Source organism: Bos taurus, chromosome 3 (genome assembly GCF_002263795.3).
Source record: "Bos taurus isolate L1 Dominette 01449 registration number 42190680 breed Hereford chromosome 3, ARS-UCD2.0, whole genome shotgun sequence".
Taxonomy (NCBI): domain Eukaryota; kingdom Metazoa; phylum Chordata; class Mammalia; order Artiodactyla; family Bovidae; genus Bos; species Bos taurus.
The window spans coordinates 65,658,352-65,675,808 of record NC_037330.1 but is presented as its reverse complement, the minus strand read 5'-3'; the positions used below and the strand labels follow the sequence as shown (position 1 = coordinate 65,675,808).

The 17,457-nt window shown below is 36.9% G+C and overlaps 1 protein-coding gene across 4 annotated transcripts in view; it reads right to left on the bottom strand.

Moving 5' to 3' along the window:
* The window catches only part of ADGRL4 (adhesion G protein-coupled receptor L4), a 140,907-nt gene extending 132,561 nt beyond the window's left edge, over positions 1–8,346 (bottom strand). For 2 of the 4 annotated variants that reach the window (XM_059884708.1, XM_010803395.4), the window contains exons 1-2: positions 8,244–8,344; positions 6,743–6,892 (exon numbers count right to left, since the gene is read on the bottom strand). In XM_059884708.1, coding sequence (XP_059740691.1) covers positions 6,743–6,892; positions 8,244–8,265 — 172 coding nt within the window. In that variant the 5' untranslated portion in view covers positions 8,266–8,344. 4 annotated transcript variants of the gene reach the window in all.
* Between the last annotated feature and the right edge of the window lie 9,111 nt (positions 8,347–17,457).

Below are 17,457 nucleotides of genomic sequence, written 5' to 3'. Positions count from 1 at the left end.
AACACGGGTCACCTGCACTGCAGGCCAGATTCTTTACCGACTGAGCTACCAAGTAATAAAAATAAAAGGATAAGAAAAGTTGCAGATGAACTACCAGAAGTGCTGATTATGCCAGATGAGAAATGAAAATCAAATATTCAAAAGATACCCATTTGCAGCCTTAAGACAAAAAAGACAAGATTCAGAATCTGCTGTGAAAAATCACTTCTCTCGTGGAAACTAATCCAGGCAGTTTTGATCCACTGTACCTTCTGGGTTTGTATCTCCACAGAAGGCAAATATGGGTATATTTTAAAGATTAATTTTCTTTGTTTTTGTTCCAAACTGACTTAATAAATACTCACTTAGGTAGCCAGACTTTTTAATTTGCCTCATCATGGCAAAACTAAACTGACAGACCATCTTTTTTGGTAAGAGAAATAGAATGTTGGTATATTAAATTATTAAGGGTAGTGATTTTTAAACATTCAAAACCATAACAAGTTTCAAAAATGACAGGGACAAAATGAATATTCTAACTGCTGGAATGAGTAAATCATTTTTCTTTTTCTCAGTCATTTTAAAGGTAATAATGATGCTTTATCATATATGAAAATGCTTGCTCTGTTTCCCCAAAAATGCACTGACACATTTTATAACATTTTGTCCTACATTGTAATGTTTATTTTATAAAGTATTTGTATCAGTGAAAACATTTTTAAATAAGTTGATACAGAATCTGGTTCATCAATGTATTAGGCTTATCTTTGTTACATTTAGAACTAGAGATATTAACAATGCCCTTTGGAATTATATTCGTGAAGAACAGATAATGTTTATGAATTGAATGCATGAATATTATATATCTATATTTAAACAAATAACAGAACATAAGCATCCTAATGAAAATTAAAACTTGAATGTCAGTATATTTATTCACAGTGATCTTGCAATTATTACATGCAATATCAAAATATTTCAAAATTAAGAAAGTCTTCATTCCATGCTACTCATGAAAAATATTTCACCTCATATTAATTTATAACCACACACCATTTTCTTAACACCATTTTGGCAACTAATCTTTTACTTTACCCATCAGATTTGGCTAAAGTTTCTCTTAGCTGTTTCTGGAAATTAAACAAAATCTCACTGCCTCAAAATCCCTCTCAAAAATCTCATTCCCTCTCAAAATCTCACTGCCATTGAGGATAGGAAAAAAATAAATATATAATTGAATAATTTAAATTCAATTGACGTCATACATATAAATTATAAATAGAAGTCCGAGAACAGTTTTGAGCACCGATAGCATCATTTTCATAAATGAACCATCTTACAATGATATTTACTTGGGTGAGAAATGAATGACACCCATTAGCTTGTTCAGCATATTTGTTCTTAAAAATTGCTTACATGCAGAATATAATTATACCTCATAAAAGACAAAAGATATATATGTATATATATATATACACATCATAGAGCCACGACTATGTGCATGTATCATTATTAAATATGAAATATCATTGAGATGTGAGCAAAGAAGAGTTATTTTTCTAGTCACATTTCTATTACACACATTATTACTTCATTAAATATTTATAACTACTGTTATTATTTGTAGGACATAGTTTAGAGTATACCTAATTGTGTTAACCGATGTGCATGTGCACGACATATACATTTTGCATGCTTTGTATCTGTTTTGATGACTGTTGCTTTGCCTATTTTGATGAGTTTCCTCTTTATTACTGAAAAAAAAAATTGTTATGGAAGCAATTATATGTTCTCAGCACTTCTATTTTATCCTGGGCAGATTCATGTTAGTGGACTATTTTAATTAATATTTCTCCCACATTCTGCTCTTAGATAGCTATTGTCACACTGCTCTCTCTACCTTTACCAGCCTGATACTGCTCTCTAGTTTATTATGATATTCTTCCAGTTGAATTTTACAAGCATACATATGGTTATTAGATAATAATGAAAAACTACTTTTTAATCATACAGTGTGTCTCCTTGAGTGAGGCACCAAGACTTCATTATTTTCTGTAAAGTGCCTGTGATGTGGTTCATAATAGCATGTCTCGAGCTGTGAAAAAGTTTTATACATGCATACAAGCAGTCAATTACATCCTTCCTGACCCTTCCTCTTCCTAGCTGGGGCAAGTGTTTTCCTCCTACCCATTCTGACTACACGAAACTTCCAAAAATATTGCCCCACTTAGTAAGCTGATACGAGAGTAGAGACTATTTTCTTACCCCAACCCCATCCTCTCACCCAAACATGCACTGAACTGCATCCTCCACCTTGCTCCTGCTTCTTGCTTCTCACAACTCAGTTTATTCCAACTCAAGCAATAGTGTTTTAGGTGTACCCAAAGATTATTTCAGCCATTCCCTACCTTCTTCCCTTTTATAGCATCACTACCTGGGATAGGAGGGATCTTTAACTTCCTATATTTGTAAACTACTGTGCACTAGAAGGTAACCAAAAATGTACTGAGAACCATAAGGAAGAGTAATAATAATATATATTTAGAGAATTAAAATCACCTACATTTTAGAGTTAAATATCAAAAATTTCAATAGCCTTTAAACATACCCCAAAATTTCTACACAATCTTTTTCACCTCCTATCTTAAAATGTACTTACATGTCAGCATAAAGATACGTGTGTAAATAAATTATCATTAATACTTCAATAAAGTGGTAATAAATAAACTCTGGTTAAAATTATACTGTTCTAACAATTTGATTTAAAAATCTGTACTGCCTGGATTATGTCAGGTGACTGGTAATACACTGACATTTCTGGTAATCTAGAGAAGGCTGAGATTTCAGGGTTTGAGTTCTAGGTTTACCACATTAGCCTTGGGATCCTGGAAAACTCACTTAAGCTTTCAGAGTCCTACTTCTCGCATATGTAAAGGCTGTAGCATGGAGCTCAACAGAAGCTATTAATAGCTATAACCAGTTATATTGGTGTTTGTCAGTAAAGACAGCATCTGTAGTTTATATTTCAAAAGCTTGATATAAGAATTAAAGATAAACTGGGTAGAAGCAGTATAAACTACAATGAACTGTACAAATAAAGTATTATTGGTTTTACAGGTTGGGTAAATGGCCTTTTGTGGGTTGACCCTCACTAATCCATTCTTACTTTACCTAAGGGAGTCATCTTTCTAATATCAACAGTCTTATTATTGTAATTCAGCTACTTAATATCTACCAGTGGTTCTTTTTTGGTTAACAGAACAAAGTCCATACCTTTGACATCTTGACTTAATTTCCACTGATCCCTCAACTAATATATATTGTGATATATAGTCAGCATGAAATAACTGGAGGTCCTTAAAACAAACAAACAAGCAAACAAAACACATGTTCAACTTCTAGGCCTTTGGTACCGCTGATTCCTTTTGCCTGACTTCTCTTTGTCACTTTGTTGATCTTAATGTGTGTGTTAGTTGCTCAGTCATGTTCTACTCCTTGTGACCCTATGGACTGTAGCCGATCAGGCTCCTCTGTCCATGGAATTCTCCAGGCAAGAATACTGGAATGGGTTGCCATATCCTTCTCCGGGAGATCATCCCGACCCAGGGATCGAACCTGGGTCTCCTACATTGCAGGCAGATTCTTTATCACTGAGCCACCAGGGAAGCTCACCTTAATAAGTCTGTCTTTATTAAGTTGATCTTAATAAAACAAATTTATTCTCAATTCTGAGTGTAAATGTCACCTCCACTCGCAGAGTTCCTTGTAGTTGATTATACATTTCAAATTTACCTCTTCTAATACCTTTTATAACATTGTGTCAAATTATTAATATACTTCTGTGACTGACCTCAGATATACTAGAAATCAAGATCAATTTCCTATTTATAATTTTAACCCAAGGGCAGAGCAGTATCTGATAAGCAGAGGCCTTATGGTCAAACACAGTGAATAATATTACAGGCACTGGGATGAGACAGCCTTGGGTTCAAATCTTGGCTCTTCTACTTACTTGTTGTGTCACTTGAGATTTTCACTTAAATTTCTTAAGACTCTATTTCCTTGTAGATAAAATGGGAATAATAATGGATGAAGGTGTTATGCTAATTAATATCGTGTACTAAGTGCACAGTAGATATTAACTATCCTAATGATGATGGTGATAATGATAATGATGAATATAATAAGTACTTATTTAATAAAAAGATAATTAATGAGGCAAAATCACTACTATTAAGACTAGTTTCTATGGGACTGTGTAATCCAAAGTCTAAATAACTTACTCAAAACTAGCTCTTGGAACAGAATACATTGAGTAAGGTTGGGTTATTATCATGATATTTATTTGGGAGGTCTTTGAGGGAGACAAATTTTATAAAGATAATGAAAGTGAAAATCAGTTGTGTCCGATTCTTTGTGATCTCATGGAGTATACAATCCATGGAATTCTCCAGGCCAGAAAACTGGAGTGGGTAGCCTTTCCCTTCTCCAGGGGATCTTTCCAACCCAGGGACCCAACCCAGGTCTCCAGCATTGCAGGCGGATTCTTTACCAGCTGAGCCACAAGGGAAGCCCAAGAATACTGGAGTGGGTAGACTATCCCTTCTCCAGTGGATCTTCCCAACCCAGGAATCAAACTGGGGTCTCCTGCTTTGCAGGCGTAGTCTTTACCAACTGAGCTATCAGGGAATGAAGATGATATTTATAATGCCAAGAAACAACAATTTTAATTGCTCAAAATGTAGGCATCCTCTGTAACAAAAATTCTGTCCAGTGATTTCATAGTGGTCTACTAACAATCTTAGAGAAAAATAAGGAAAAATGAGAAACTCTTTAGAGATGAGAAAAAGGCAACAAGATTATTCATGCCCAAAATATAACCTAGATGATTCAGAAGTTAAAAATGTTTTAATTCCAAAAATCAGAGTAAATGTATTTACTGAAAAAAAGTGTGAAATCTGTCAATGAATTAATAAAAGGTGAAAAAGATTAAAATCACTGATTGAACAATTTAAGAGGATATTATAAACCTCAAATAGTGAATATCAACACAAGTGAATATGTACCATTCTTTAAATAAAAAGGGAATTTAAGAATTTTAAAAGGAAAAAATCCCCATTAAAAACTGTGTTCTGTTTAAAAATGAAGTGCAGTGCCAAAGGTCTTGATATATTTTTATTTTTCAATGGAAAATATTTTCTCCCCTTCAGCTGGCTATTGACTTAACTGCAGGAGGAAAAAACAACTGCATTGGATAATGGAAGACGTGTTTTCAAAAGAAATCATTAAAAACATGATTATGAACTGGTTGACTGATGAGGGTCCAAATTGTGAAAAATTACTGATGTTAATGATGGTAATCATGATAGTTGAAAAGTATCTAAACAACAAAAAGGCAACACTGCTTATAAAGTACTCTGGTACAATTTGCAATGATTAGTGGAAAAACACACTAATATGTCTGATGCCATATTTTGAAGGTCACTCAACTATCAACTTGCCATAATGCCATTCAATTAAATACACAGTAAAAATTCAAGATTATTTACAGAAAGAGTTTTGTAGTGCTTATATAATAGTAAATTACAAATCCTGGCTGTATATACAAGTAGAAATGCCTGATCTAATGTACCATTAAGCAACTGTAGCTTTGCTGCACATTTTTTAAACATTAAACTAATTATGATGAGGTCTGGCCTTACTATATACTGCACATTTAATCTTTTTAAAAGCCTATCAAATTGAATCATAAGATGCAACTAGTTTATGCTATATGCAAACACACACAATATTAACAATGTACAATATGCTGGCTTAATTAGAAGAAGTTCATTTTATCTTAAATACATTAAGGAGTATAATACCACAAAGTTCTAATCTGAACTTGCTATTTAATTATATTTTAAAACTAATTTATCTAAGTTGGAACTTTTTTTTTTCTTGCTTTCTTCTACAGAGAATTTTGCCCTATTGACCTAGTTAAACTAGATTCTACTAAAAATGAAAGAGAGAATAAAGATTGAGTAAAGACTGAGGAAAGAAGAGGCATGATAATGATGGAGACCACAGATAAGAAATCACTTAAATTTGATTATCAGGTGGTGTTCTGTTCATTAAGCCAACAGGCTAAATTATAACCTCAAAGGAACTTTCCTGGAGTTCTTTCTCCGGGCTCTAGCCTAAAGTTCCATAAATGAGATCTACTATTTCAGAACAGAATATATTTCAAAATTTTCTCTTTCTCTCTCTCCAGGGTATATGTCTAGAGGACACAGGAGAAAAAATTTGAATCTCTTTATGGTATTCTCAAATTTAGATACTCAAGTACTAAGAAGGTTTCTAAATGTATCACATATGGATATAGCCTGGTCTTCATGAATTCTCTGTGCTTTTTTCCCTAAAAGTATTGACTTTACTCTCTGCAATCTAGTTTTCCAGCTTAAGTTCAAGGGCAATCTACCCAAACTATTGGATTGGCCAAGAGTTCATTCAGATTTTTCTATGCCATTTTATGGAACTACTTTCTAACCAATCCAATAAGATATGCATGGAAACACCAAAAATCCATAATCAAGTATAAATTTTGATCTGTGAAGTTCAAATTTATTGTTTAGTTAATTAAGCTTTTTCTTTTTTTTTTTTTTACCAATAGCATGAAATCAAGCAGTATAAAGACAACTTAATTTCTAGATTAGAAAAAAAGCAGTCGTATCAGAACTTAATATTAAAATACACAACAGAAGAGGTAATAAACATTGTTTACCTTCACAAATTGTGACACCATTTCCTGAATATCCAGTGTTGCAATAGCAGCCTTCACGTCCATTCCGAATTTCACATTTTGCATTTGGATGACAAGGCGTCTTGGTACAGTTTTGAGTGCAGCAACAATTCAGCAAAGTGGAAAAACCCACTAAGGAAAGTAGAGAATACACCTTTTCAAAAAGAAAAACCTTCTTCCATTGTTGAATTAGACAATATATACATTAATATGCTTCGTTTTTTTCCCATCTAGATAAATATGAGAATTTCCTAAAGGAGAATTTAGGTAGATAACAGGACACAAGCAGGAATTAACACTTTTCTTCATTCTCAACGTTTATCAAGTAAACCTCAACCAAGTTGAAACATAATAATCAACCTGGCTTTATAAAGAAAACAGTATTCTAACATCATTGGACCTTTCACCCAGAGGTGAGATACTTTTAAAGGTAGTTGCATGACTGTAAAACAATATCCGTACCCTGGGAATGACTCTGTGCAGAAAGAAATCAAGGTGAACTGAGTATCTGGGTCTTTTCAAAGTCAGATCTGTGTTATTTTAAAATGAAAAGCAATGTATCATATCATCCAGGAGGACAAATGCAATTAATGTTTTTTTTTTTTCTTTTTCCTGTGTTCTAAAGATCTTTCAAAATTCTGCCTTTTTCATAATAAAGTTTATTTTATATTTTCTCCCATTAGTGGGGGAAAAAAACCCAACTCAATGTACTTGTCAAAGACTGAGCTTCCAGAAACGGGACGCCATTCAAACACCACCACCAACATGCAGCATAAAGAGAGTACAAGCCTTTATTTCAGAGTTCTTGTAAACAAAGTTGGCAATGGTATTTTGTGGGCTGTTAGGAAAAGATAAGGAAAAGCGTAGGACGTTCCTTTTTTATTGTTGTCCTAGTCCTTCTCAAGACAAGCCTGCTTGAGATGGGCAGTTATGAATCATGCAAGTCATTATTCTGAAAACTGTCATCCGAGATAAATTGGCCTTATCTGGTAACAAGAGATTCTTAAACATTCAATTATAAATCCCAGCTTCACATAGGGCTGTATATAGTGTCTAAACCAGAATTAATTTGGCTTCAAAGATGTGATTTATTATTTTTCTGCACAGTAACATCAAAATGTTGATTTTAAAGAAACTCAAAGTCTGGGCCAGCAGTCCCCCTTGAAACAAGGCCAGGAAACCTCTCACAAGTGTTAATGGTTTGAAGTTCTCAGATTTTTTGAGGGACAATCCGAAGAAAGGTCAAAGTCTGGGACTTTGGGGACTTGGTCAGCAGGAACAAAGAGATGACTTAGGCCCTGGGTACTGAATATCGAACCCCAGCGTTGAAAGGCCAAGGAGAAAAACATCCTGGGAAGGGCTTTCTCAGTTCTCCCAGGAGTCTTGGAGAAATGCACTTGGCCCGTGAGTACCATCTTAGAAATACCATACTCCCTACAGGTGCTGGTCCGGGCAGCCCTGGCCGCTGGGCACCGGCACTTACCTAGAAGCGGGAGGAGTCTCATTGGCAGCGCCGCGGTGGTGGCGGTGGCGGTGGCGGTGTCGGAGGCGCGGGCGGAGCGATGAGACCGGCGGGCCGAGTACCTGGGACGCGGCGGGGCGGGCGCGCCAAACTCCTGGCTACGGCCCGCGTGACGCGGACGTTTCCTCCCGCCACTTTCCGGCCTCTTTTGTGTAAGTGCGTGTGTCCAGCGCTGAGTCTGCAGGCCATGTCCGGACCTGGCCTCTACGCTACCCTGACCTCCTGCCGGCCGCGGGGCTGCCAACCCCGTGCGCTCCGCGGAGTCTGCGGAGGGATTTTGCCCCGTCCCCGGGCGGGCGCAGAGTCCAGGGTGTAGACCTCAAAGTCAATGCGCCCCAGATATCTGCGGAGCGTACCCCCAAAAGAACTTCCAGAACTGCCTAGATCTCAGGGGCGCCTTCCTACAACCTCAATTCCCAGGACACGCCTTTTTTTTTTTCCCCTCCCTTCACTAAAACTTTTCCCTAAAGAACTGTGGGTCTAGAAGTGGACTGGAAACTTGGCTCCAAACGACAGGGCCTGGATTTCCAGCTTTCAGTCTGCACCTTGGGGGAACTCAGGGTTCCATAGTGAAGAATAAAAAGTACTCTATCTTGCCTATAGGTTAGGCTTGTGTCTAAAATGAGTAAAAACCAAGCAAACCCAAAACACAAGTGTCAAGAATTAAATGTCTACGAAGTACAAAATCATCTTTTCAACTTTCAGCTAAAATTTACCCCTCTGCTCACCAGTCACCTCTCCTGAACCCCTGGTGCATCATATATAGCTTTCCTTTCATGTTATTATATATGAGTTGATTACATAGATTCAGATCATTTAGGTTGAAACAAGGAAACAGTTTTCGTGTAAAAGTTAAACATAACTATCAGATGAGGCTGATCTGTAAAACAGAAAGCAGATAAGTAGTTCCTCGAGGTTGGAGTGGAGTGTGGGATTGACTGCAGGGAGGCACAGAGGGAAATGTGAGATAATGGGAATATTCTGCATTTTGATTGGTATGGTGGTTACCTAAATGCATGGGTTTGTCAGAAGTCATCTCTTAAAATTTGTGCATTTTATCACATGTAAATTACACCTCGCTAAAGTAATATAAAGAACTGACCGATCTTTGTGTCTCAGACACCAGTCATTTCACCTTTTAACAGTTGGCCACACCTTTGTCATATTTCATATGCGTTCTGTTTAATTGAACAAACATGTTAAGAATCTACTTTGTATTCACAAAGATGAACAAGCTGTGGCCCTTGGACTCCAAAAAGATCAAAATAAACTAGTGGAGTGTTAGTCACTCAGTCCTGTCCGATTCTTTGTGATCCCATGGACTGTAGCCCGCCAAGCTCCTCTGTCCTAGGAAATCTCCAGGCACGAATATTGGAATGGGTTGCCATTCCCTTCTCCAGGTGATCTTCCTGACCCAGGAATCAAACCCAAGGCACCTGCATAGCAGGCAGATTCATTACCGTCTGAGCCACTATGGAAGCCCAATAAACTAGTGGAGCAACACCCAAAACTAATCACAATGACACAAATCACAATAATTTATGTACTTATATATAGACATATTGAGGGCAGCACTTTCACAACATCATCTTTTAGGATTTGAAATAGCTCAACTGGAATTCCATCACCTCCACTAGTTTTGTTCGTAGTGCTACTTCCTAAGGCCCACTTGCCTTCACATTCTAGGATGTCTGGCTCTAGGTGAGTGATCACACCATCATGATTATCTGGGTTGTAAAGATCTTTTTTGTACAGTTCTTCTGTGTATTCTTGCCACCTCTTCTTAATATATTCTGCTTCTGTTAGGTCCATACCATTTCTGTCCTTTAGTGTGTCCATCTTTGCATGAAATGTTCCCTTGGTATTTCTAATTTTCATGGAGAGATACCTAGTCTTTCCCATTCTATTGTTTTCCTCTATTTCTTTGCACTGATCATTGAGGAAGGCTTCCTATTTCTCCTTGCTATTCTTTGAAACTCTGCAGTCAATTGGGTATATCTTTTCTTTTCTCCTTTGCTTTTTGCTTCCCTTCTTTTCACAGCTATTTGTAAGGCCTCCTCAGGCAGCCATGTTGCTTTTTTGCATTTATTTTTCTTGGGGATGGCCTTGCTCCCTATTTCCTGTACAATGTCACGAACCTCGGTCCATAGTTCACCAGGTACTCTATCAGTCCCTTAAGTCTATTTCTCACTTCCACTGTATAATCGTAAGGGTTTTGATTTAGGTCATACCTGAATGGTCTAGTGGTTTTTCCTGCTTTCTTCAATTTAAGTCTGTATTTGGCAATAAGTAGATCATGATCTGAGCCACAGTCAGCTCCCAGTTTTGTTTTTTCTGACTGTAGAGAGCTTCTCCATCTCTGGCTGCAAAGAATATAATCAATCTGATTTTGGTGTTGACTGTCGGGTGATGTCCATGTGTAGAGTCTTCTCTTGCGTTGTTGGAAGAGGGTGTTTGCTATGACCAGTGCATTCTCTTGGCAGAAGTCTATTAGCCTTGGCCCTGCTTCATTCTGTACTCCAAGGCCAAATTTGCACTCAAAATGCCAGCAAATTTGGAAAACTCAGCAGTGGCCATAGGACTGGAAAAGATCAGTTTTCATTCCAATCCCAAAGAAAGGCAATGCCAAAGAATGCTCAAACTACCACATAATTGCACTCATCTCACATGCTAGAAAAGTAAAGCTCAAAATTCTCCAAGCCAGAATTCAACAATACGTGAACTGTGAACTTCCAGACATTCAAGCTGGTTTTAGAAAAGGCAGAGGAACCAGAGATCAAATTGCCAACGTCCGCTGGATCATTGAAAAAGCAAGAGAGTTCCAGAAAATCATCTATTTCTGTTTTATTGACTATGCCAAAGCCTTTGACTGTATGCTATGTTATGCTATGCTATGCTAAGTCATTTCAGTCGTGTCCAACTCTGTGCGACCCCATAGACGGCAGCCCACCAGGCTCCCCCGTCCCTGGGATTCTCCAGGCAAGAACACTGGAGTTGTTGCCATTTCCTGCTCCAATGCATGAAAGTGAAAAGTGAAAGTAAAGTCGCTCAGTCGTGTCCGACTCTTAGTGACCCCATGGATTGCAGCCTAACAGGCTCCTCCGTCCATGGGATTTTCCAGGTAAGAGTACTGGAGTGGGGTGCCATTACCTTCTGTATGGATCACAATAAAATGTGGAAAATTCTGAAAGAGATGGGAATACCAGACCACCTGACCTGCCTCCTGAGAAATCTGTATGCAGGTCAACTGGACATGGAACAACAGACTGGTTCCAAATAGGAAAAGGAGTACGTCAAGGCTGTATATTGTCATTCTCTTTATTTAACTAATTTGCAGAGTACATCATGGGAAACGCTGGGCTGGAGGAAGCACAAGCTGGAATCAAGATTGCTGGGAGTGTATCAATAATCACAAATATGCAGATGACACCACCCTTATGACAGAAGTGAAGAAGAACTAAAGAGCCCCTTGATGAAAGTGAAAGAGGAACGTGAAAAAAGTTGGCTTAAAGCTCAACATTCAGAAAACGAAGATCATGGCATCTGGTCCCATCACTTCATGGCAAATAGATGGAGAAACAGTGGGAACAGTGGCAGACTTTATTTTTTTGGGCTCCAAAATCACTGCAGATGGTGACCGCAGCCATGAAATTAAAAGACTCTTACTTCTTGGAAGAAATTCTATGACCAACCTAGACAGCATATTAAAAAGCAGCAACATTATTTTGCCAACAAAGGTTGTGTAGTCAAGGCTACAGTTTTTCCAGTAGTCATGTATGGATGTGGGAGTTGGACTATAAAGAAAGCTGATCGCTGAAGAATTGATGCTTTGAACTGTGGTGTTGGTGAAGACTCTTGAGAGTCCCTTGGACTGCAGGGAGATCCAACCAGTCCATCCTAAATATCAATCCTGAATGTTCATTAGAAGCACTGATGTTGAAGCTGAAACTCTAATACTTGGCCACCTGATGCAAAGAGCTGACTCATTTGAAAAGACCCTGATGCTGGAGGAGAAGGGGACAACAGAGGATAAGATGGTTGGATGGCATCACCGACCCAATGGACAAGAGTTTGAGTAAACTCCTGGAGTTGGTGATGGATTGGGAGGCCTGTTGTGCTGCAGTCCATGGAGTAGCAAAGAGTCGGACACAACAGAGCGACGGAACTATATACTACTATACTATATATAGACATATTTCCTTGACTTTCAATTCTTTTCCTGAACCCTTTTCTAGCTTAATTCTATTCCTGCAAAACTTTCTTGATTATGGTCCCAGAATGAATGAGGAACAGAAGTGTTGCATGATTTGTTTCAAATCACACACAGCGTCTTAAGTGACTGGTTAGAGTCAATCCCAGGCTCTTTTGTTTCTGAACCACTGCTCTCAGTCACCCTGCCATATTCTTTATATAGTGGCTACTGCAAAAATGAGTAGTCATCAGTTACTGTTACTCAGGGAGACTGGAAAGGTGTTCTAAATGCCCTAAATACCATGAAAAATGACTTTTGGACTTTATTCTGCTGTTGATTCATTTTCTTTGAAGATTCCTTTTTTTTTTTGTTTTGTTTTCCTTTTTAAAGCTAGACAGTGATTCAGTGAATAAAACTCTGGCAGCAGTCTGAATGAGGGATGTTATGGAGACATCAAAGGCTGAGAAGCCAGAGTAGTCCAGGAAAAAAACTACAACTGCCTTAACCAGGGTAGGAATATTCAGGTTGGGGAGATAGGGACAGATTGGAGAAAGAATTACAGGAATTTGACATCTGGTGGACTTGCTAAGGCTGAGGGATAGGTTTAAGACAGAGAGTATGAATGTCTTCTAGATGTCTGAACAGAAACAGAAAGCACAGCTGAAATTCACAAAAAGAAGAAAGATGGGATGAAGAGTGGCTTTGAAGGGGAAAAAGTAACAAACCTGGTTTTATAAGATAAAATTTGAGCTATTCCAATGACCCAATCCATTGGTGGAAAGCTAGTTTTTCCAAAGTCGTTGCGTCATACTTATCATTTGCAGTCATTGAGTGTACTCATCATTTCAAAGATGTAAATGTATAAATATATTATTTCCAGAGACAAGTTACATACTGAAACACAGTACTTGCTTTTAAAATTGCTATCATAAATTAGTTTGCTCCATAGATCATCTGCACATGCTTACTCTTAATTTTTATACTAAAGATAATAAAAGGCATTGATTTAAAAAAATATTATTTTTCTCTATGTTTTGCTTAACAATTAACAAAAAATAGCTAAAATGCAATTAAAATATTCTCCAAACTTTTCCTTTACATGTGTTTTTATTTTTAAAAAAAGCTTATTTATTTACTTTTTATCAAGAAAATACAGGAGAACAAAACGTAAGCATGAAGTATTTAATGATGCTCAGAGTTTTAAGATTATTCTTTTTAATCAAATTAAAATTTAATACTTGAAAAAGTCTATATCCATAAGAAATAAATATGATAACTGAATAATTTTGGATCTGTTGTCTTTATTTTAATGAAAAATATTTAGAATTTTCAATCCAAATATTTTAATTGTGAGAGAAAATCATATTTAAAGAAGTATTCTCAAAGAAATATAGGACCTCAAGCTTAAACTTTTATCAGCACTCTTTATTTGGGTACCACTGAGACATGTCTAGTTTTTTGAAAATTTAACAATCCCTTAGAGCTTGATTTTGGCCTAAATATAACACATGGAAGTAAAAGCATTTTAAGCTGCCTACCTGATTGTGGTTTTAATACACTAGTACAAACATTCATCCTACAATGTGAGATCTTATCAAATCCATGATTAGTTCTATCTTGGTCTGTCTGTAAGGTGCCAAATTAAACAGGATTTCCTTGAAAGGTTCTTGGTCAGGTTGAAGCTTGCTGTGGATAGTATTTAGTGTGAAAGACCTGGGTTTAGCTCTAACTTTTATCATGAGTAGATTGTTTAACCTATTTGGGGACTAGTTTACCCACTGTTACATGTAAATAACAATGCTTGCTTTAATAGATCATAGTGGGTTGCTAAAATCATTAAAATACATTTCAGAACTATTGGGTATTTGATACCTTTAATATTTAAAGCATCAAATATAGGAAAATATTACACAACTGAAATGAAGTCCTTTCCCATAAATGTATTTATGGTACCCACAGAGACTAATACAAGAAATACATCCAGCTTCTGGTCCCCCTTCATGAGACCCCTGGGATACTGATTCCTCACCTGGGTGTTGATAGTGTGACTGAATTCTAAGTGTTTGGCCAGCTCTGTGACTATTCCTTAGAATATCACCATTACTTACATCATTGAATTTTCTCAACTATGGAAACTTTGTCAACAATTGTTAATTTAAGTGTTTCCTCATTTCTTATTATCTGTATTCCCATAGGACCCTCAGTAGGATTACAATTTACCAGATATGTTTTTCTACCACAAGTCAATTTTTTTTTCAAATCTAGAATTAGCAATGTGCAATTGGAAAAATACTGTAAAAAGTTTAAAAGAAAAAAGGAAAATTGAGTTATGTGTAAGGTCAGAAAGAGTAATCAGATGGCAATATACTCAATGCTTAAACCAAGAAAACTTTACCAAAGTGGAACATTAATTCCTCATTGTAAGAAAACATCCACAAGTGGATAAGGATTGAATTTCCACAATGTGAACCTGTCTATTAATGATTCTTAACCTGCTTTCTTAGAACTGACAGTAAGAAATCTAATTAATTTTTCCTCTATGACACCTTACACAATAGCTTGAGGAAAAAGATACATAATTGTAAAAGTGATGATTGGATGAATAAATAAATCAATAAATACCTAGAATGGTGTGTAGTCAAGTCTATTAGAAACAAAAATCTTTTACTTTGTAGTTTGTTTGTCTTAAATGTCTTTTAGGTTTCCAGTTGCATTTCATGTTACCATTGTTGTTGTTGTTGTGTTAGTTGCTCAGTCATATCTAAGTCTTTGCAACCCCATCGACTGTAGCCAGGCTCCTCTGTCCATGGGATTCTCCAGGCAAGAATACTGGAGTGAATAGCCATTCCCTTTTCCACGGGGTCTCCCCAGCCAGGGGACTGAACCTGGATCTCTTTCTTGCATTGTAGGCAGATTCTTTAACTTATGAGCCACCAGGAAAGCCCAATTTCATGGGGATATAGCCAATCTCTATCACTTGCATTTAAATTTAAAGAAAAAGTCAGGAAAACCCTTAGTTAATTGTAATCTATATTTCCCAAACTGTGAGGAATATTTTTTGGTCTCAGTTCAGTTCTGTCGCTCAGTCGTGTCCGACTCTTTGTGACACCATGAATCGCAGCACGCCAGGCCTCCCTGTACGTCACCAACTCCCGGAGTTCACTCAGACTCATGTCCATTGAGTCAATGATGCCATCCAGCCATCTCATCCTCTGTTGTCCCCTTTTCCTCCTGCCCTCAATCCCTCCCAGCATCAGAGTCTTTTCCAATGAGTCAACTCTTTGCATGAGGTGGCCAAAGTATTGGAGTTTCAGCTTTAACATCAGTCCTTCCAATGAATACCCAGGGCTGATCGCCTTTAGAATGGATTAGTTGGATCTCCTTGCAGTCCAAGGGACTCTCAAGAGTCTTCTCCAACACCACAGTTCAAAAGCATCAATTCTTCTGTTAAACTAATGATCTTAAATAGTCAGAGTAGAGATGCTACAACTTCTGAAACTAGTTACCTGGATATTTGTGACTATTTAATCTATATTGAGTCTATCAAATGTCTGCTGCTACTGCTAAGTCGCTTCAGTCAGTCGTGTCCGACTCTGTGCGACCCCAGAGACTGCAGCGCACCAGGCTCCCCCGTCCCTGGGACTCTCCAGGCAAGAACACTGGAGTGGGTTGCCATTTCCTTCTCCAACGCGTGAAAGTGAAAAGTGAAAGGGAAGTCGCTCAGTCATGTCTGACTCTTCGAGACCCCATGGACTGCAGCCCACCAGGCTCCTCCATCCATGGGATTTTCCAGGCAAGAGTACTGGACTGGGTTGCCATTGCTTTCTCCAATCAAATGTCTATTTTGAATCAAATATAAATTTTAATGTTTTAGTACACATTTCCACAAAGCACTTTTAACAACTTAATTTTCTAATTATAATACTCAAGTTAGTTTAAAAAAATTTTTTTAATTGAGTTTCAAAAACTAGAAACAGAAACACTTCACTAGCTTTTGTGCTGCAAAGAGGGTGCAAAAAACAGCTGGTAATTTTCAACCTTGGCTGGAAGGGAGGAGATCCGAGTTCCTTCCCAGTCTGGTTGTTCGATTGTTTTGTGGCCTTCAGAAAACTCACTAAGTCGTTCCATTATTCTGTTTAACATTTGCAAATGTCTCTGCTTTATATGTGTTTTTCTGTTCTATGGTTTATAAAGATTTATAGATTAGCACCCACACTTTAGGAACTGATATTTTTAAGCCAGGCATTAGCCAGAAAAATAGATGTGCATTATGCTGGTTGTATTGTAACTGACTTCTACATTATCTTATTAATGTATTTTCCTTTGTTTGAACCTTTTCCATGTTACAAGAATATGAAACTGACCTCACCTTTTAAAAATGGCAATACTTCTAAAATAGAAACCATGCTACAATCATCATCTATTTAATGTTGTTATACTTTTTAGCTATGCTTTTAACATGTTGTAGCATTGATTTATTTGTAGTTGATTGCTCTTTTTCATTGAATTGTCCAAAATAATATCCTGAAAGGTTGCATAGTCCATCAGGATATGCAAGTAATTTAAATTATTTCTTAAGGTATGTAATACTTTGTGCTTTTTATTATATTTCATTTACCTTTGTGTTCTTTAATCACCAGTTTATTATACTTTCTTACAATTCTCCATTTCCCTCAATGTTTTACCAAAATAAGTATTGTAATTACATACTATCAGCATATTTCAACTTCTTGTTATTCACTGTCATCTATTATTTTTAACATGTATATTGAGGATACAAGCTACTGATTCAAATCTCCAGGGGACATCATTATTAAAGTCCTACCACTTTAAGAATTCTTTTTATTCTTGCTCTTTACTTCCTACTTTGTCACAAATCTTTAATCTCAGACAATATTTAATTTTCTTATTGTAATCTATTTTATTAATATCCTTCTGTGAGAAGGGATTGGCTTAAAAATTAAAAACCTACCTGGAAGTCTA